The 21,827-nt window shown below is 37.2% G+C and overlaps 1 protein-coding gene and 1 long non-coding RNA gene across 4 annotated transcripts in view; both read left to right on the top strand.

Annotated features, from left to right (window-relative positions):
- The window catches only part of tbc1d22b (TBC1 domain family, member 22B), a 51,537-nt gene extending 42,511 nt beyond the window's left edge, over positions 1-9,026 (top strand). For all 3 annotated transcript variants that reach the window (XM_089119821.1, XM_039665401.2, XM_039665410.2), the window contains 2 exons: positions 5,180-5,275; positions 7,444-9,026. In XM_089119821.1, coding sequence (XP_088975947.1) covers positions 5,180-5,275; positions 7,444-7,572 — 225 coding nt within the window. In that variant the 3' untranslated portion in view covers positions 7,573-9,026. The remainder of the gene's footprint in view (positions 1-5,179; positions 5,276-7,443) is intronic.
- Positions 9,027-16,178: 7,152 nt separating this feature from the next.
- LOC120474777 (uncharacterized) lies at positions 16,179-20,518 on the top strand. The gene is made up of 2 exons (XR_005621827.2): positions 16,179-16,546; positions 20,363-20,518. It is a non-coding gene; the product is annotated as an uncharacterized LOC120474777 (long non-coding RNA).
- Positions 20,519-21,827: the final 1,309 nt, after the last annotated feature.

The raw sequence follows: 21,827 nt of genomic DNA, 5'->3' as shown, positions 1-21,827 counted from the left end.
ATCCATTAAATCTGCATATAACGCAGGAGTTGAAGATCGGATTTATATCCGTTTTGCAAAAACACATTTATGTGGCCAGGTGTAAATGGAATCGGTACTTGTATCCGGATAACTTCTCTGGATACAGATCGCATTTTAATACCAGGTGTAAATGGGGTCAAAAATTATTTCCATCAAGATTTTGTCAAGATCTTGTATTGACAATGCAAGACTCCAACACTCTGTAAAGTCTCCTCCAGAACATCCCAAAGACTTGCAATGAATTTAAGGTCAGGGCTCATTCATGAGTGAAAATGATTCTTCATGCTCCCTCAGAACCATTATTTCACAATTTGAGCCTGACGAATCTTGACATAGTCATCCTGGAATATAGCCATGATTTGTCTTCCTACATGGTTGTTTGAGAAATGAAGACATACACACAGGGTTTGAAGAACTGTTGGCAAACATATCACATGCTAGAAACAAATGACTGCGATAATGATCCAGATACACTCTATCTGTATCAAGCTTTTCCCTATTTAAATCCAAACAGCGACCTTTTTTTGGCCATTCAGTGAGATCTCCATATCAATATACATTGGGAATTTGTAGACCTCTTTCCAAAATGTTGAACAATGATAAAAGGCCATGTAAAATATAAAGCAGAAAGATGCCACATTGACAAGGGGTGCCTATAAAGCAAACTTTTGGACAACTTTGCAGAACTGGCTCATGAATGTTAATGAGATTAGCTGAGAGGGCAGTCCAGGTTGTGTAGCAGCATCTGCAAGATTCAATTTATATTCATGAGCTCAGCCATCATTTATCGTGACATCACAATGCATTTTTTTTTTCTTTTCATATTTTCTTTTGGATAACATGGCTTAATGAAAGCAGATTTGGGTGCATTTTGTTGCCATCAAGCGTTTTGTAATAAACTACCATTGTTAAAATGGCTTGAATTTATTCGAATTACACCGAATAATATGTTCCTGGTTAATTGTTAATGAATGCTTTCATTGACGTTATCCAGTGAGCACAGCAGACACGTGTTGCATGTTGGGCGGACCAGACTAAGTTAATTAGATGAGAGGGTTTTATCCACTCTTATGAGGTTAAAGGCAGAGAAGAGTCTCAACTTCTCCTGGGCTCCTTTATCAGGTCCCTCCTGTAATTGCACGTTTGGCACAAAGACTCACTCCTCAAGATCAATTAGAGGTGCACAAAGAGCTCAGGCCAGAAAGAAAGAGATGTGGGTGAACAAAATGAAGAAGGGGAGAGAAAGAGCTGTGAAGACAAAAAGGAAAGTCATGCTAATGTCTGACTGATGTTCTAAAGCATCTGCATCTTCCGGGACCCGCCCCCTCCATTAGTGAGATGGGTTTTGTTGAGAGGTGGAGGAGCGAACATGGATGCGTTCCTAGGAAAGAGACTTTTGTTGCTGAGTCTTCACTCATCTTCTAGGGGTCATATAACGGTACATGCACTTTTTCCAGTTGATTGTACTAAAATGTGTGTTGGCAGTGCCTGTACACAACCATCATATAATAATAAAAATCCATCCAGTGTTTTTGTTTTAATCTCTTTGTATGTTTTTCCCCGCCTCAAATCGAGCCGTTCGCCCCTCCCACGATTGTTGATTGACAGCAGCATTTCAACATAGACGCCTGAGCGAGCTGTCATCATAGTCCATGATTGATATGCTGGAGCAGAATGGCGTCTAAGCTAAAGACGCAGTGGCTGAGTTTTGTTTTCGAAGGGAATATTCCCCACGATCAACGTCAATGCATTTGTTTGCACGAATCATTTCTCATCAGACGAGGGTCTAAAGCTGGTTTTGCTAAGAACTGGTTTTCCAGGCAGTAGCGTAGAGTGGAGCTCAACTCTAGTCTACATTGATGGGCGGGGTAGTGGGAGTGGCCTGCTGAGCATTGCAATGCACTGTGGGGATTGTTGTCTACAATCCACAAGCACTAAAAAGGCATTTTCTGCCTTTTATCGGCCAAGAAGGACCCAAATTAGAAATTTATGATACTATTCTACTACATATATGACCCACTTTCAATACATATTCATGTCTCCACCGGTGGAAAGACCCTTTAAATGATGCCCAATTGCCACTAAGTGGCCTATAGTGTGCCAAGCACACATCCCCCACACCATTACACCACCACCAGCAGCCTGCACAGTGGTAACAAGGCATGATGGATCCATGTTCTCATTCTGTTTACGCCAAATTCTGACTCTACCATCTGAATGTCTCATCAGAAATCGAGACTCATCAGACCAGGCAACATTTTTCCAGTCTTCCAGTCCAATTTTGGTGATTTTTCTTAGAAACATGTCTTAAAGGACAACTCCGGTGCAAAATGAACCTTTGGTCTAATTACACATTGTTACCTACTCAACCGTTATCTGAGATTTGTTTTCATGATTGTCGAATGTAAATAGTTTATCTCTAAAAACAGTTTAGCCTATAATGCTAGTATAACGCTAGTCTATAGGGCATAGAGTAATGACAAATAAAAATCGCCTGTTATTACCACTAACAAGGCTCAAAATAGCCCCACAGTAACAAGACAGCATAATAAGGGTCCCTACATTCAAACCGAAGCATTGAGAACTTTGTCAGTGTCCTAAAAACAGTTTAATAAGAAGATATTTTATACACACAGTCAACTTCGCGAATACAGGAAGAAGCCATCTTTGAAAAATAGTCTCTACCAGTCGATCTACGAACGCCGATCCAAGTGCTCTGGTGAGATGTGAATAAGGTGATGAGGTGAGCACGAACAGTAGGCTACTTTGAAGACAAGAAAACGGTTCGTTTTTGTGTTTCTTCCAAAAACAACGGACCATAAGGAAATTCTGCGCAGTTCAGCGCACATGGATCGGCGTTCGTAGATCGACTAGTAGAGACTATATTTCAAAGATGGCTTCTTCCTGTATTCGCGAAGTTGACTGTGTGTATAAAATATCTTCTTATTAAACTGTTTGGACACGGACAAAGTTCTCAACGCTTCGGTTTGAATGTAGGGACCCTTATTATGCTGTCTTGTTACTGTGGGGCTATTTTGAGCCTTGTTAGTGGTAATAACAAGCAATTTTTATTTGTCATTACTCTACGCCCTATTTACTAGCGTTATACTAGCGTTATAGGCTAAACTGTTTTTAGAGATAAAACTATTTACATTCGGCAATCATGAAAACAAATCTCAGATAACGGTTGACTAGGTAGCAATGTGTAATTAGACCAAAGGTTCATTTTGCGCCGGAGTTGTCCTTTAACAGTGCCATTTTTAATATTATTTCATTTATTAAATATTTTTATTTTTTCACAGTGCAAAAGTCCTCTCTTTGTTCCCTCAATTTTGAAGAAATAACAATAAAATGAGATTTGAACCTGGTTTCTTCTCGCACATAAAGCGAGAAACACCTTGGACCAACACAACTCATAATTTGATAACTGATAAACTGAACTCCTAGAATCGCTTGTAGTTCTTTCAATTTCTTTGTCTTGATAAAAATCCAACTTTTTCCTCCTTCCTCATTATCCTCCTCTTTCCCCCATTTCTTCTCACTTCAAGAGGGACAGAAACAAAAGCAAACAAAGCTATTTATAACCGCTCGCTGCCTCTCAAGTGACTGAATGTACCACACTGTACAAAACACAAGTAGAGGGGGAGAAAAGAGGATGAGGAGCGGAGAGCTGGAATGAGTGGTGTCTTTAGATATGTTGGGAATAACTAACGCGACCGAATTCCCAGTCCAATAAATTAGATAGATGGTAAAACTACATTAGGAGCTCTGTGTGTAGGCACACTCAACTCTAGCTGAATAACTGAATGAATAATATTTTCTAACTCGTATTACTCATCGTGGAAGTAAGCGGTTCTTTTTATTTCTTCGCTGGAGCAGCAGCAAATCCGGTTCAAATGAAGACTGAAGAATCCTCACGCAGATCTTGTCAACCATTTATACCGACCCTGTCTGTCAGTGTCAAAAAATGCAAAAACACCATAAAAGTGGCTCATATGGTTGTTCTTTTAGTATTATATACCATTTATTAATATTTTAAATTAGCTTTTATTTTTATATTGCCACTTAGTTTAAAAGTCAAGTCACATTTATTAATATAGCGCTTTTCACAATACAGATCGTATCAAAGCAGCTTCACAGTGATAACATGAAAGTAGTACAACACAGATCAATAATATTGTTAAATATTAAATAACCCCAACTGAGCAAGGCGACAGTGGCAAGGAACCAAAACTTAGGAGAACCCAGGCTCAGTCGAAGGCCAGTTCTCCTCTGGCTTACATTCATATTGTTTATATATTAAATATAAATATTGTTTATGTATAAAACGGCGCCATAACATATCGCAGGCGTTGAGTCGTCTCTTCAGAGGCGCTGGTCCTCTCATCACAATTTTAAAATGAAAATTAAAAATTGTATTAGTTTAGCTTTAATTTATTCCATTTTAGTTTTAGTAATTTTAGTACTTAAATGTATTTCATCTAATATTTATAATATTAGTTCTGCTGGTGAGGTGCATTTTCGAATATTTTTTTTTTCATAGCTTTCAAACCTCTTTTTACGTTCATGTTCAGAAATGGCCTGGTTTGATATCATTGGTTCTCAAAATATGGTGAATAATTACTTCAATTTCAGTCTTAGTGGGACCGGTGCTACATCGATCTGGAGCCCAGTATAGTAAGACTTCAAAGGCTCTAAATATAGCACATTGTGGCACTTTCATGTTGTTGTTTTTCATAAACTGCTGTTGTAAGGGGGAACACGGACTTTGTTAAACCTTCAAGTTCTATTTAGTTTTTCAAAGCAGCTTCGTGAAGTCATAATGCCAAAGACAACTGTGGTGAGCAAAAAACTCCTTAAGATGTTCAGGTATACAGACAAAAAGCCTTAAAAGGAACCAATACGATGGCGAATAAATGACAACATTTTTAATTTTGGATGAACTATTGCTTTAAAGCTCAAGACTGGTAACTGGAAGGTTGCTGGTTCAATCCCTGCGAGGAGCAAACCTCGAGCCATCATTATTTTGCCCTTTGAGAAAGCCACTTAACCCCAGGGGTTGTCTCTCTAATAAGTGTGCTGTATGTCACTTTGGATAATTGTCTGCTTAATGACTGCTTACTTATGCAAGCATGTGCATTCTGCTCTTGATCCTCAGGCGGAGTCAGAGGGATTCTCACATTTCCACCTCTACGTGTGCGCCGCCTTCCTCATCAAATGGCGGAAAGAGATCCTCTCCATGCTGGACTTTCAGGTACCGATATGTTTCCGTGTTTCGTGCATGTCACGGCCGCTGGGCTCCTTGAATGAGCTTAGGTCCTTTACATGCGACCGTCTGCACGTCTTCCCACACATGCATGAATCACTTGAAAGCGTCCCGGCCGTCACTTATCCCGAGACTATCGGAATAATTGGCCCTCCAGTGGAGAGGCCGACTCTGTAACCGAATTTCACAGACCAGCGGATTCACCCACACCTCAGCGCCCGCGAAACGAGAACGTTCTGTTGTTTGCCCCCGTTCTCTCTCTCTTTGGAAGGATCTCCACGCCTCAGCTCCGTCTCTGATTCTCTCGTTTATTATTCGCCTCATTGTCAGGTCGGGTAGAGAAGGGTTTGATGAACAGCTATTTGAGCTTGAGTTTATACTCGGGCTGTCAATGGTTTAAAATAATCACATTTAATCATCTATGGACGGATGATCGTGTTCACATGGTCGCTTTCACAAATTTGCTTATTTGATTTGTAAAAACTTCTATAAATATTAATAATAATATTTACATTTAATGGTGTTGTTGTTGAGAAAATCTGTGATGCGATCATATGAAAATTAAAATAAAATAAATATTATACTTAAAATATTTAAGACAAAAGTTTTTAAATATAGTTAATATTAACATTAAATGGTTGTTATTTTATTAAGATAAGTAGTTTTAAAATAAATATAAATAGTTATTTCCCCATGATAGCCATCACAGATTTACTTGATTTTAAATAATAATATATAAATAACATACATATTCATATTAATATTTTATTCTAAAATATAATTATTATCATCGTTGTTATTATTAATAAGAATCTTTTATACCAATATTTTTATGTTTATTATTATTCAATATTTACATTTTTATGCTATATAATCCCAAATAAATAAAATTCCCATAAGTTTAAATTAGATTCTGGATCCCAAATTTTCTTTGTAGTCTTAGCCCACTCATTTTTTTTTCTTACCAAACATCAAAGATGTTGATGTTCGCTATAGTCTTCTGGTCCTTTAACCATTCATAAGATTGCACATTGAGGAGACTTTCACTTGTAGGTGATATTTCAGACTTTTTGAGCTTTGATGGTTATTAGTTTACTCCTTCAAAGACTGCAAATGTCCCGTCTGGATTTGATTTATAAATAAATCACTGAGGTGTTTCTCCATTATTTACTGGTAGATGAGCTTCTGTTTACAGGATTGTTGTGCCTGAGAATTGAACAAAGACACCTGTGTTTTTGCAAATCGAAAAAAGAAAAATAATAATAATAATATTACACCATTGTTTGTTAATGCCGTAATGGTTTTAAGTCAATTTAACCATGTCAAACATCTTTGATCAGTCTTTTAAGTTAACGTAGTTTAGATTCATGCCGTACTATTCGGTCAATATATATATATATATATATATATATATATATATATATATATATATATATATGAAGAGTTCAGATGCAAAAGCCTCTAAATGCCATTTGAAATTTTCTTCTTTAATGATGATTTTTATCAAACTTGTATATTTATGTTCAGTAATTTCACTTAAATAACAATTAATAGGTAATTATCATTGCCATTTAAGTGAAATTACTGAACTTAAATATACAAGTTTGATAAAAATCATCATTAAAGAAGAAAATTTCAAATGGCATTTAGAGGCTTTTGCATCTGAACTCTTCATATATATATATATATATATATATATATATATATATATATGCTGTTGTGATTTTCTTTCTTTTTTTTATCCCAAAGCTCAAGGGCAGTTAGCAACTTTAAAATCAATGATTTTCTGCTTGTATGCTACTGTGCTAAAATTACCAGACCGACTAAACCCGAGATCTGATCTTACACAGAGTGAAGCTGATTATGATAGATCTGTTCTTGTGCACTTACAGCAGCTGTAGGTGGTGGGATACCCACACACACTAAACACACAAGCAGTGACCTAAGACCAGCACCAATCATGAATCATGATATCCTAACATTGTAATCATGCCGTGATTACAAGCATTTCCAGTTGAGAACAGTAGAAATGCGTTTCTAAGAATAGCTGATAGCCAGGAAACTGTATTTTTTAAGTTGGAAGGCTGCTACCACCAGAATGATGGAGCTCTTTAAATGATCCAGTTTAAAAGAATGTGTGTTTTATGTCTTTTCAGAGCCTGCTAATTCTCCTGCAGAACCTTCCCACAATACACTGGGGCAACGAAGAGGTGGGTTTACTACTGGCAGAGGCCTACAGACTCAAATACATGTTCGCTGACGCTCCGAGCCACTACAAGAGATGAGAACCCGTAACCAGACCACGACGAGACTCCGCAAAACCCAGACGATGATCTGACCTAACAACGACACTTCTTCGCTCGGTTTAATCTGACACAGTGAAGTTAGAGCTCACCAATTTTCGCCAATGACGTCAAATTTGTGTCATCGTCTTTTACAATTCACAATAGAGAATGAGACGGCGTAAACAACCACGAACAAAACGGATATTTTGGAAAAAAAATAAACTGCAATCTTGATGTCTGACAGTTCAATTTGCCTGCAGAGGACTTCAGAAGATAACTGACACCGAGATGCCAAGCGCTGTGGAAAAGAAAGCGCTTTGAGAGTATAAACAGACGGACATGACACACTGGCATTGTTTCTCCGAAGGCTTCCTCCATTTGTTACCTCAGATGTGAAGAAACCATCTCTCTCGGTTTTATTTTTGTGGCAGCCCCCCCCCCCCCCCCCATGATGTTCTCTTGCTTTGTTATTAGAGCATAATGTGATCTCCTCTGACCTTTTGCTCATTGCGACATTGATTGTACACGGGTCGATTCCCGTTGAAATCACTCGGAGACGGCGTTATTGAAGCTCTGCAATACATGAAACTATGGCAGCCGTAAAGGGTCATTTCTCAAGAGACGCAGCCAAGCATTACGGATTCGAAGAATCGATATGCAACCTCCAGAGGATTTGTTTGGGTTTAGTTTTGGGTTTTTATGTTTTATTTAGACTGTATATTAACAATCAAACGTGAGAATCTAATCTTTTAAAGTGGCTTTGTATTCGTATGAAGCTCTTGCACAATTATTTCTTAGAAAACTGGTACTTTTAGAGCTTTAGTATAAGCGTTGGACGACTACTACTGATGTAACGTTTCGGCGAAGACGGCTGAATCAAACTGCAGTGAAATATTAATGTGACTATAAAGAATGAATCAGTGTGATGTGAGGTCAGCATCACTGGAGTCGTGTTGAAAGAAACCTACTGACTTGGAGACGGATTGAAGGGTTTTGGTTTTCTCTGTGTGGTACTGGAGCGTAATACCTGGCAGACACGCTTCAAGCTGCACAAATCGTAATCTTAAATACTGTTGAAGAACAGTAGATGAAGTCTCAAAGCACTGTGAAAAGGCATCTACCGTCCATTTAATCTCCCCTGGCAACCAAATTATGCAGATGCTTATGCTAATCAGATGTAGATGATCTGATTATCTCCCCTTTCCCTTTGAACCCTTGTTTCACCTCTCGGTATATTTATTAACTCCGGCTGATTCGTTTTGATTGGTGATTAATTGTTCAAGTTCTGAATCTTTCCAAAGTAGATGTGTGATCTTTATAAACTGGAGCGTAATGCGAAATGATTTTCTCAGACTTATCAAAAGCAGATATTGTCATTAAATCCTATAATCTTTTCGTATAACTTGGACCAACCCCCTGCATGGATAATCTGAATAATAAATTAAATAAGTGTCTTTCTGCTTTAATTATTGAAGCGAGTGGATGGTATTGATTAGAGGAAGGCGTCAGGATCAGTTAAAAGTGATGCTGTTGAACTTCCAGCTCAGCGCTGTGGAGGATTTTGAGTTTGCTGATGTTAAACGCTTAAATAATGTACATTTTGTCGACTCGCTGTCCTTGCTCATCCGTCAGTGACATTTGAACCCCCCTGCGCCGTACGGTCTTGCTGTTGCAATCTATTTTTGATGAAGCATTTGCAGTGCTGGACTCTTATTTTGAAGTGAACTGGAATGTGTATGTCTTTAGGTTTATACTTTTAATGAGCTGATACTCACTCCAGAGATAATTAGTTTGCTCGTCACCCCTTTAAAGTGCGCTAATGAAAGGGTGACTTATTGTCTCAAGGGTTGAGATTGCTGACCCTGGTGAGGAGATGAGGTGGTAATTATTCATGAGATGCACTGAGTGAATTTACAGATTAGCTCCCGTTTTTAGTCTTTTGAATGATGAAAGTCTGAAGATTTGTTAAGTCAACATGAAATCAAAATGGACACCATTTACTTCCTTAATATATATTGCCTGCGAGTCATTAGAGCACATTGTGATTTGGCCTTCATAATTACCGTCTCTGAAACACGTTTTTTATTTTCTACTGATGTTTTTTAGGTCAAAGTTAACCATCAGCCTCCATGTCTGGCTCTTGTACACACCCTTTCTCAATGCCATATCAAAAGTGTAACGCGTTTTGTCTCGCTCTAGCTAATCAAAAACAAAGCTTTTCTTAATTGGTTATTGCTGTGGTAAGTACTGTACACTACAGTTCAAAGGTTTTGGGGTTGGTAAGATTTGTTTTTAATGTTTTTGAAATAAGTCTTTTATGCTTATATAGCCAGGCTGCATTTATTTCATCAGAAATATAGTAAAAACTATATATATATATTATCACAATTTACAAACTGTTTGTTCGTCAATCCCTTGATGCAAAGCTGAATTTTCAGCGTCATTACTCATTACTTCAATGTCACATCCTTCAGAAATCATTCTAATACGCTGAACTGGTGATCAAGAAACATTTATTATTATTATCTTTAATAATATCTTTATCTTTATTATTATTACCTCTTTAAAACAAAGGGGTTGTGCTGCTTAATAATTTTGTGAAAGCCATAATACTTTTTTTTCAGGATTTTTTCAAGTATAATAGATAAAATAGAAATCTTTGTAACTTTAAAAATGTCATTACTGTCATTATTAATTTAAAGGAGTAGTTCACTTTTTAATTTTTTTTTGCTGATAATGTACTCACCCCCATGCCATTCAAGATGTCCACGTCTTTCTTTCTTCAGTCAAAAAGAAATTTAGGTTTTTGATGAAAACATTCCAGGATTTTTCTCCATATAATGGACTTCAATGGGAACCAAACGGTTCAAGGTCCAAATTAGACTTTCATTGCAGCTTCAAAGGGCTTTAAACGACACCAGACGATGAATAAGGGTTTTATCAAGCAAAACGATCGGTCATTTAAAAAATAAATTTAAAAAAAGTATAAAGTTTAAAGCCCTTTGAAGCTGCACTGCAACTCTCATTTGGACCTTGAACCGTTTGGTTCCCATTGAAGTCCATTATATGGAGAAAAATCCTGGAATGTTTTCATCAAAAACCTTAATTTCTTTTCAACTGAAGAAAGAAAGACATGGACATCTTGGATGACATGGGGTGAGTAAATTATCAGCAAACATTTTTTTTAAAAGTGAACTACTCCTTTAAGTAATCCTTGCTGTATAAAGGTATTAATCTCCTTTTGAACAGTAGTGTACACTGTAAACGCAATTTTCTTTCATTTCTATTGGAGAACCCATAAAGCTGTCTCAGCCAATACAGTGGCTTTATTTAAGAGGGAAGATATGATTCTGCGGCAGTTTAGGATCTCGTATGATGATGCAGATGATGTTTCAGACATGCACTAGTCCTACAGAGTACACTGCAAACTCACATTCAGCTTTATTCTGGTACTGTATGTAACGCTCACTTTATATCCTGATGGATAAAATATTAATGTCCACCCTGCATTTTGTTCTGGAATATTATACTCCACATAAATTGGTTGCCATTTTGTTTTAGACATGCCATTTCATGTTGACTTTTACAATTCTGGGCATTTTCATCATGAATGTTTTAAACAGTTTCTCAGACACATCTGATTGTATTACATCTATTGCCTTTTCCTGCATGTGCATTCATACCTTTGTTTTTGCAAGTACACATTAACCCAATGTTTTTTGATGATTCCGTCTGCTTATGGTACAAATGACGAGTATTATCTTATCCTGAATCGTGGGCCCTGTTTACACCTGGTATTAAGAAGTGTTTTCGCCAATCTGATCACAAGTGGACGAAGCTAAATAGAGGAGACGACGGTAACACTTTATTTGAAGGGTTGTGCATAAGACTAACATGACGCCTTCATAATCATTACATGACACATGCATGTTTTATGTATGTTTATGACAACTGTCATAAAGTGTCATTCACTCAATTATGACATTTTTAATGCAAATATGACATTTTTTGAGATGGCAACTTGACAAACCATCATAACCTGTCAGACTTTTTCATGACAACTTTGATATTACTAAGACAACTTAACCTGTCATAAACATGACGACATAGCAGATTAATTATCAAACTTAAGAAACCACCTAGCTTTATTGGTTAACATTACATTAAACTGTCAGCTGGTTGGTTTTGACATTGGCTGTCATGAAGCCATTATACATTTTAATGACAATTTCAATTAGTACCACTGTAGTTGAGGTCACGAAAAATATTCATGACACAGTTATAATGGCCTCATGACAGCCAATGTCAAAGCCAACCATATGACAGTTTAACTTAATTTAATGTCAAGTTGTCATGACAAAGACACTGACAGGTTATGATGTTATGGTTTATGTCAGGATGTCATATCAAAAACATCTTAATGTCATATTTGCATATAAATGTCATTATTGAGCGAATGACACTTACTGTAATGACAGTTGTCATAATCATGCATAAACCCTATCTTATGCACACCCCTTCAAGTAAAGTGTAACCAGTTTTTCCACTTCCAGAGATAGTCGAGAACACATTGGACAGGATTGCTTTCATAGTGTAATTGCTCATGTGTTCGAATAGCCACAAAAGACTGTCTACTCTACGCCTACTGAACTAATGTGTAAACAGTATTGGAAGCGCGCTAGCCAGACGGGATTTAAACTGTTGGCTGAAAACTCAAGTTTTGTTTGAAAACTAAAAACTTAACAAGCACAATGTTTTCTCACCATTCCTGATTTCTAACACACACACACACACACACACAGTGTTTGACGTGGTCTTTCAGCTGTCAGAGCAGAAACTAAAGCTACTGCTCTCCATGTGTTTTTCCGTCGCATTTGTGTGTAAATTGCTCGAGCATATTTCATCCATTAGAACAAAATATCTGAAAAAGCCCACACGTTCATGCACCCATAGACTCTCCACTCGAACTGGTCGACGAAATCAGGACAGAAGTGGTTGAAAGTGGACAAAAGAGATCAGGCATAAACTGGAATGTGTCTCCCTCTTTTACTTTTGATCCAATTGACTAAACCGCATCTTAAAGGAGCAGTTCACATTTAAAAAAAACTTTTGCTGATAATTTACTCACCCCCACGTCATCCAAGATATCCATGTCTTTCTTTCTTCAGTCGAAAAGAAATTAAGATTTTTGATGAACTTCAATGGGAACCAAACGGTTCAAGGTCCAAAAGACAGTTTCAGTGCAAACTGTTCAAAGGGCTTTAAACGATTCCAGACGATGAATAAGGGTCTTATCAAGCGAAACGATCGCTCATTAAAAAAAAAAAAACTAAGTTTAAGTTTTATAAGCTCAAATGGTCGCCTTGATCTGTTCTGTGATGAACGTTCGTGACTCTCCTATTTAAACTCGTTCATCAACATAAACAAACCTTTTCCTGAGTCAACTCGTTCATTTCGTTCGTTGAATGAACCAAATGACACAAAAAAAGATTTGTTTGATAAACGAGTTCGAACATTTGCATCACAGAACAGAGCAAGGCGACCATTTGAGCTTATAAAACTTAAACTTTGTTATTTGTTTATTAAATGAGCGATCGTTTCGCACGAATCGTTTAAAGCCCTTTGAACAGTTCGCAGTTTGTACTGAAACTGTCTTTTGGTTCCCACTGAAGTCCATTATATGGAGAAAATCCTGGAATGTTTTCATCAAAAACCTTAATTTCTTTTCGACTGAAGAAAGAATGACATGGACATCTTGGATGACATGGGGTGAGTAAATTACCAGCAAAAGTTTTTTTTTTTTTTTAATACCAGGTGTAAACAGGGTTGACATGAATTCATATATTTGTTGTTTTGTTTTTTCTTCTTTCTGTCCTTTTGATTTTGAGCGAATCGACGGTGGTTAATTAATAGAATTGATGTTTTTTTTCCATAGCTTTCCCTTTCTTTTATAGAAGAAAAGAAAACGTGTGTGCCCTGCCGATTCGGCCACCATGTCTATTTATAGACATGTCCTCTACGTCTTAAGTTATTTGTCTCCTTCCAATGCTTTTTCCATCTCTCCATTTTGGGCTCTCCGCTTGGCATCATTCCTCCTTTCATTTATCCGTTCCATCCATCGGGGCTGTGTTTGAAAGATAAGCTTTCATTCTTTTTTGGATTTATTCAAAATGTAGGCTACTCTTATAATTTTAGGTTCAAATATTTGCCTTTGGTCTGCAAATAGAAAGGCTGCTTCTCCTCGTATTAGTCAGTCTACTTGTGGAGAGAGTGTTTTTTTGTTCAATTTTTTTTTTTTTTTTTTGATAATGTAGATGTGGAAGAACAGTTAGCCTACCGTGGTTTATGCAGCTCACAGCGTCATGATTGTGTTCACAGTTTGCAATGCAAATGAGTTTCTGTAGCAGCTTCATGGTGCGTCCTGATGCCAGATCTCTGTTGTTTTATTTGTGTTGTTTTCCCCACCGCGTTAAATGCCAAAATCCTCGAGTCATTGGGTTCTTATTGCTTAATCAGTGCACTCTGTAGTCCACTCTGCTTTTAGCCTTAAAGAAAAGAGGAAATGTGGGAGTTTTCTGCTGTATGTTTGATTTTTGGATCCTATTAAACTGTTGGTACTCTGTTTTAATTTCGTTATTGTGTGTGTGTGCGCGTGTGTGTGTAAAGAATGACCGTGTCCTCTTGATGAGTCCAGGCAGCTGACGCTCGGAAGCGCCCTGTGGAAATGTCAGCTGTAATTAGCGCTTGTTAAGCAAATGGCAGGGTTAATGACCTCGTCGTCTCCCTGCCCACAGCCACAGTCTGTTGACTGTTGACTGACTGCGACCAAACCGCCATTAAACATTTATTATTCAATTTGACCGTTCCGTCCAAGGTGTTGATGGCCATTCCAGGATGCCGCGAATTTCGAGGGGAATTATGGGACATTAGAACAGCTAATTGTGCTGTTCACCGTTTATTTTTAGCCGTCCTGTCGAACATCAGGACACTCGGGGAGAGGGAGGGAAGACACCAAAGGACAAAAGGTGATTTCACAGACATGCCGTAAGTAAGTCCACAGAGAGAGTGTACTGAGAGAGAGAGAGTGTGTGCTGACTGACTGGCAGGGAAAGTGTTTTGTGTCCTCATGAGAAATGACGAGGGAAGATTTTTAAATGAGTCATTTTGAATTATGTGAAATGTTTGGCCTTTACATGTCAGCAGCTTTCTGCTTTAGGGGGATCTATGTTGGAGCAAACCGAATAACGGCACGCAACCAACTGCACACTGTGACTGAACAATGCAAGATTTGGTTAAGGGTTGGCTTTTTAGGCATTAAAGGAGTTGTTCACTTTTTAAAAAAACTTGTGCTGATAATTTCCTCACCTCATGTCATCCAAGATGTCCATGTCTTTCTTTCTTCAGTCGAAAACATTCCAGGATTTTTTCTCCATATAATGGACTTCAATGGGAACCAAACGGTTCAAGGTCCAAAAGACAGTTTCAGTGCAAACTGTTCAAAGGGCTTTAAACGATTCCAGACGATGAATAAGGGTCTTATCAAGTGAAACGATCGCTCATTTTAAAAAAATAAATAAAGTTTAAGTTTTATAAGCTCAAATGGTCACCTTGCTCTGTTCTGTGATGCGCGTTCGTGACTTTCCTGTTCGAACTCGTTTATCAAAATGAACGAATCTTTTTCCGTGTCACTTGGATCATTCAACAAATGAAATGAACGAGCTGACTCGGGAAAAGATTTGTTCATGTTGATGAACTAGTTCAAATAGGAGAGTCACGAACGCACATCAAAGCCTAACCCTAACAGAGCAAGGCGAGCATTTGAGCTCATAAAACTTAAACTTTGTTGTTGTTGTTTTTTTAACTGAGCGATCGTTTCGCTTGATAAGACCCTTATTCATCGTCTGGAATCGTTTAAAGCCCTTTGAACAGTTTGCACTGAAACTGTCTTTTGGACCTTGAACCTTTTGGTTCCCATTGAAGTGCATTATATGGAGAAAAATCCTGGAATGTTTTAATCAAAAACCTTAATTTCTTTTTCGACTGAAGAAAGGATGACATGGATATCTTGGATGACATGGGGGTGAGTAAATTATCGGCAATAGTTTGAAAACCCTTTTTCTTTTTCAGTAACTTTTACAGATTAAGAGGAGGCTATTTAAATAATAATAATTAGTATCTAATTAATGGTATCTAATAATAATAATGTATTAAATATCAAATTAATATTGTAATTTTATTGTTCCTAGTCCAACTGTCATGCTGTAATAACCCATTTAGGTCCTAAACCTATTTAGGTTCTTGCCAATGAACCCATTTAGGCTAATACAATACTGTTTCCATAACCCTATTTATTTAGTGATAATGACCAGCTGATTTTACATTACCCTATGACACAGCTACTTATTAAGCAAAATAAAAAAGAAATGAAATGTTCTTTCTCTTTATAGGATGCTAGGATGGTACTATTAATGTTTAAAAAAATGCATAAAATTCCCTAATGCCAGTAACAAAGTGAAATTACATTCAAATGAATTCCCCTTAAAATAGCTTTAATTTTTAATATTTTAAGCATACAGTATGTTGTAACCAGTATGTAGACATTTATCATCTGTTAAAACAATGCACTGTTTTGCTTCCTTTATTCGTGACCATATTAACAACATAGCATAACACAGCCTCTCGCTTCACTTTAGATTCCAGCTTCCTGTCACTCTCCATCTCTCGGTCTTTCCGCTTGGTTTGCTCTCATGCACAATCCTATTTGCAGGTGGACCATTGTGATCTGTCTAAATATTACTTCTCCAGCGTCCCCGGTGCTCCACGGCCCCCTGGAGCTCCCGTCCGTCAGGGCTGATGGAGGCTCTCCCATGCAGAAGGCCTCCCTCTACGGCTGAAATATTGATCACAGCAACTCATTGAAGAGCTGCCACCCGAAGCCCGTGACAGCACTCGGGTCACAGTGACAAAGACAGAGGTGAGTGATTTCGTGTGATTAGGTATAGCCAGAGGCACTTGTGGCATTTTCAGTCTCAAGTGTGCTGAAAGGGATGGAAACGAAGAGGGAGAAGAAAGAGTTAGAGACAGTGGAAGTGAACCTACTTCTAGGTCCTTTCAACCGGAGTGCCATTTTTCAGGGCAGCTGATTCAGGAATTCAATAATGGATGGGAGTGAGCTCTCTCTCTTTCTCTGTGGAAGAGTAAAAGCTCCAGCTGAAAGGTCATTGATGCTTCTCTTCCAGTCTCACTCTTTATCCTCATTTCCTCCCGGTTCCCATCCTGCTAATCAGTGAGTGACAGCTCAACCCACGTTCTCTCTCTCTACACACACCTGTTTGTCTCTTATCTGCAGATGGAGGGATAATGGTTTGATTGTTGCCTTTAAGGAGTGAAGGAACAGAACATTAAGACACTGTGCCATTAACGGAATAATGTCCTCTGTTCTTTACACAGCCTGAACAGAAGGTCAAGAAGTCAGTCGTCATGTTCCAAGTGAGCGTGTTCTAGCTAGTGCTTGGGAACATTCGGGAGGTTTAAAGGTAGAGAGATGGTTTCTCATTCAAATGGCAGTTGCAATCTGATTGGTTGAGACCGGTTTCCTTCAGGAATTGGTACGGCTGCCTATCCTGCTTCCCAATAGCCTTATAAAGCCACGTTTCGATAACTGTTCAAGAGAACTAGCAGTTCCCGTGAAACTGGTGCAAAATAAAAATGGATTTTTTTTGTTGTTTTGAATAGCTGCATTTGCATTACAGATTTGCACAAAACTTTTGCAATATTTTCTAAATTTCAATAAAAAACTATTGTGAAATAACGCCGTTTACATGAACAGATGTTTAAGGGTTAGTTCACCCAAAAATTACAATTAAGTCATTAATTACTCATTACCACATAGGATTAACTTGACGGTCCAGAAAGTCATTGAAGAAAATGTTTAAATATTCCATGTGTCAACAGTGGCTCAAGCGACGAGAATACTTTTTGTGCAAAAAAAATAAAATAACGACTTTATTCAACTATTCCTTTTCTTCCTTGTAGGCCTGAGACGAGAGTTCAAGAGATTTCCACGACGCATGCGCGAGAACTGCGATCTAACTCTACTACTTCTTCAGTTCTCGCGGATGCGTCATGGAAACTCTCTTTTGAAAAAAAAAACAAAGTTGAACCATGGCTAAACAGCAATACTCATAGTCTTAGACAAGCCTGCAGAAGAGCAGAACGCAATATTCTATGAGAATCTTTAATATGTATCAAAAAGCGGTGAAAGCTGCCAAATCTGACTATTTATCTGAGATAATTTCGTAAAGCACAAATAATCTCAGGACTTCATTTAATATCCTGAATTCTGTTTTTAATTCAAACTGCAATCCTCAACTTTGTCTAAAGACTTTTTTGAGGATAAAATAGATTAAATTAGACCACCCATTATTCCTTGTACTGATGACCCTACAGATCTTTTGATTCCCACTAGGTTTTTTAATTCCTTTTAGCCGATTGCTTTGCTAGGTTTAATGGATCTAGTTGCTAAGCTGAAGCCTACTATCTCTTGATATTGTTCCTACCCAATTTTCATTTTATTTTACTTGATAGTGTTGGGGATTGGTTTCTGGCAAAAATAAGAGCCTTCTTTCTGGATCTGTTCCATCCTTCGGCAAACATGCTATGGTGAAACCTTTTTTTTTGAAAACGCCAAATCTGGAAACAACTGTCTTATAACATTTAGGCCAATTTCAAATGTACCTTTCATCGCAAAAATCTTAGAGAAAGTCGTGTTTATGGCGCAATTGCAGAGCTTTTTGCTAACAAGCAGTATTCTAGAAAAAAATCCAGTCTGGATTTATGAAAAATCATCGTACAGAGTATTAAATTATATTTCATTATTCGTTGATTCTGGGAAGTCCGTATTTTTAGTGCTTTCAGATTTGAGTGCGGTATTTGATACAGTTGGTCATGACATTCTTTTATCACGCCTTAAAAAGTGTGTCGGCATTCAATAATATAACCTTTTCAGTAGGCATAGCACGCTTTACCTGTGGTGTTCCTCAAGGGTCTATTCTGGCTCCCATTTTATTTTCACTATGACACCCAAATCTATTTACCTTTAAAACATAATGAGAAGCAAGGCCTAGAAACCTTGCCTATTCGGCTGATGTACGATCATTGATCTCTCTTAATTTTTGAGAGACTGAAGCAATTGTCCTTGTGGGAAAAGGAAAACCAAATATTAATTGTGGTCATTTAAATTCTCAAATCAAACCCACTGTGAAGCATTTGGGAGTTATTTTTGATTTGTCTCTTAAGTTTGACCAACATATAAATTCAGTTTTAAAGTCATGTTTTTTTTCCATCTTAAACTTCAGTTCAAAGTTAGAACTTTTCTATCTGTTAAAGACCTTAAAAGAGTCATTCTTTTGTTTTATCTCGCTTGGACTATTGTATTTCACTATATATTGGATTACCCTGATCCTCATCTCAAGTCTTCAAATGGTCAAAAATGCCCCAGCCAGGTTTTTAACAGTTCATAAACGAGAACACATTACTCCGATATAATTGATATAGTTCACTTTAAAATTAATTTTTGATATGTTTTAGCTTACCTCAAGGGCATCCAAGATGTAGGTGTCTTTGTTTCCGCAGTAGTTTCAATTTTGATATTTTTAGGTCAAACCGTTTGTGTCTATCAGCTAAAACATATCAAAAATTAATTTCAAAGTGAACTATCCCTTTAATTGGTTGCCAGTGTGTTTACTGTGTTATAGAGTTGAACTCAAAATTGTGTTTTTAATTAGTCTGGCACCCTCCTATTTGTCAGATCTTTTAAACGTGAATAAGTCAGTAAGATGCCTGCGATCTTCAGACAGTACACTGTCATATCCAAGATAGATTGAAGTTGTGAGGTGACGGTGCGTTTTCAATGGCCAGGCCTAAAATATGGAATAGTCTTCCTTTATCTGTGAGGTCTGCATCCTCCATACATGAATTTAAATCGAAGTTACAGTCTTATCTATTTACCCCTGCATTTCATTCATTATAAATGTTGGTCTCTTCTAACTCAAACTAAGTTATGTATTGCTTTTTATTTCTGTGGGGTTTTTTGGTACAGCACAGTGGTCAACTTTTGTTGTTTATTTGTGCTTTATAAATAAATGAAATGTGTCTGACAGTTGTATAAAGCCAGGCAGTCTTATTGAATTTGACCATTTTTGCCATTGTTGCGCTCAATCTGCATCAGACAGTCAGGAAATGGGTCCATGGCCAATTTTTGTAACAAAAAAAGCTTTTCTTTTGAACTTTATTCATCAAAGAATCATACAAAAAAAAAACTGCATCACAGTTTCCACCAAAATATTAACCAGCATAATTTTTTCCCAACATTAATGATAATATGAAATGTGTCGTGACTAGCAAATCAGCATATGAGAATGATTTTTGAAGGATCATGTGACGCTGATTTGCGGTGTATTTGGAATAATTAACATTTTAAAATATATTCAAGTAGAAAACAGTCATTTTAGATTGTAATATTTCACAATATTACTGTTTTTGTTGTATTCTTGATCAAATAAATGCAGCCTTGGTGATCAAAAGACACTTTTTCTTACAGTATTCTGTATGTACGGTCAAAAGTCTTCTTATACATATCATGTAGGCGGGTATGACTCCATATCGATCTGAATACCTCCACCCACACCCGTTTAATGACCGAGTCACCTTTGAGACTCATGTAAGTCCAGTGTTGATTAGAAGTGTTATGAATTAAAATAAAATAATGTTTTCCCCTTTGACTCTGCAGATCTCATATCTCCTGAAGTCTCTGAGGCTGTGCCATTTGGAGGATGTTATGCAATGCACAACTCAACCAACAAACATCAGACACACGAGGCTTGAATAAATATCATGAACACAACTTCATATTCACGAGCTCTGCGACGGTCAGGACCTGTGAAAGGTTAGTTGGGGTGTTTGTGTATTATATAAATTCACACTGAAACTGACGACTTTCTGCCAGGTTCTTATGGATCCAGGATCATTCTGGAAGCATCATATGGATGTTTCTGCAAGTTTTTCTTTACTTTGTTTCCACAGATGGATTGAGATATTTCACACTCATACCTCCTACACAAGTTTGTAATCAGCATATGTTGTGCACACCTTAAAAGAGGTGTTAGTTTGCACATAATAGTCAAACAACATAAATTGGTGAATGTGTGCCAAACATTGTAGCAGACAAAGATGGAACGAAATGGTCTCATTTGCATTAGCATGTGTGTCGTGACTCGAGACGTGTTTCACCAGGTTTAACGCCAGTGAAATATTAGCTTTCCGTTGTTACTGAAGTTAAACTTGGGACATTGAGTTTTAGTGCACAATATTTCAATGTACACAAATGAGATATGATGTATGTACAGTATATTTAAGTTGCCAGCCACCACCAGCATTTTTGATAGTTTTCACAAAACGTTCATGACCCTCAGAATATTTTGTTGTTTGAACATCTAGACATGCAACATATCAAAAGAAAGAACAGAGAGAACCCTGTTTTATTAGCTTAATGCAATCTTTTTTATATATCAATGCCTCAATGGACCAGTTTCATAAAAAAAGCACAACATTTTGAGCAAAGAGCTGAGAAAAACGGATATTTTTTTTATCAAAGACATCCAGATCGGATTCAGAATGATGATCGAAACACGGAGTATAGATCGAGTCCATTAGTACCCCCAAAGCATCACTGTGTGTGCTGGACTCTTGCATTGTCAATACAAGATAGAAAATTGTCAATACAAAAATATTTGCATCTTGATGTAAATATATGTTGTGATGTTATTTCCATCAAGAGGTGCATACATTTTTGTTCAAGATCTTGTATTGACAATGCAAGAGTCCAGTTCTTTGTAAAGTCTAGTCTTTTTTGTATTAAATACTATACGTTTTTTGGTTTAAGTCTTAGTTAAAAAAAGTTTTTAAGGAGTAGTTCACTTTAAAAAAAAAAAAAAAAAAACCTTTTGCTAATAATTTACTCACCCCCATGTCATCCAAGATGTCCATGTCTGTCTTTCTTCAGTCGAAAAGAAATGACGGTTTTTGATGAAAACATTCCAGGATTTTTCTTCATATAATGCAAGGTTCAAGGTCCAAAAGACAGTTTCAGTTCAAACTGTTCGAAGGGCTTTAAACGATTCCAGAAGATGAATAAGGGTCTTATCGTGCGAAACGATCGCTCATTTAAAAAAAAAAAAAAGTTGAAGTTTTATAAG

This window comes from Pimephales promelas, chromosome 14, assembly GCF_988280905.1.
Source record: "Pimephales promelas chromosome 14, fPimPro1.hap1.1, whole genome shotgun sequence".
In the NCBI taxonomy this organism is placed as follows: Eukaryota; Metazoa; Chordata; class Actinopteri; order Cypriniformes; family Leuciscidae; genus Pimephales; species Pimephales promelas.
This window is presented reverse-complemented; position numbering and strand designations above follow the sequence as displayed.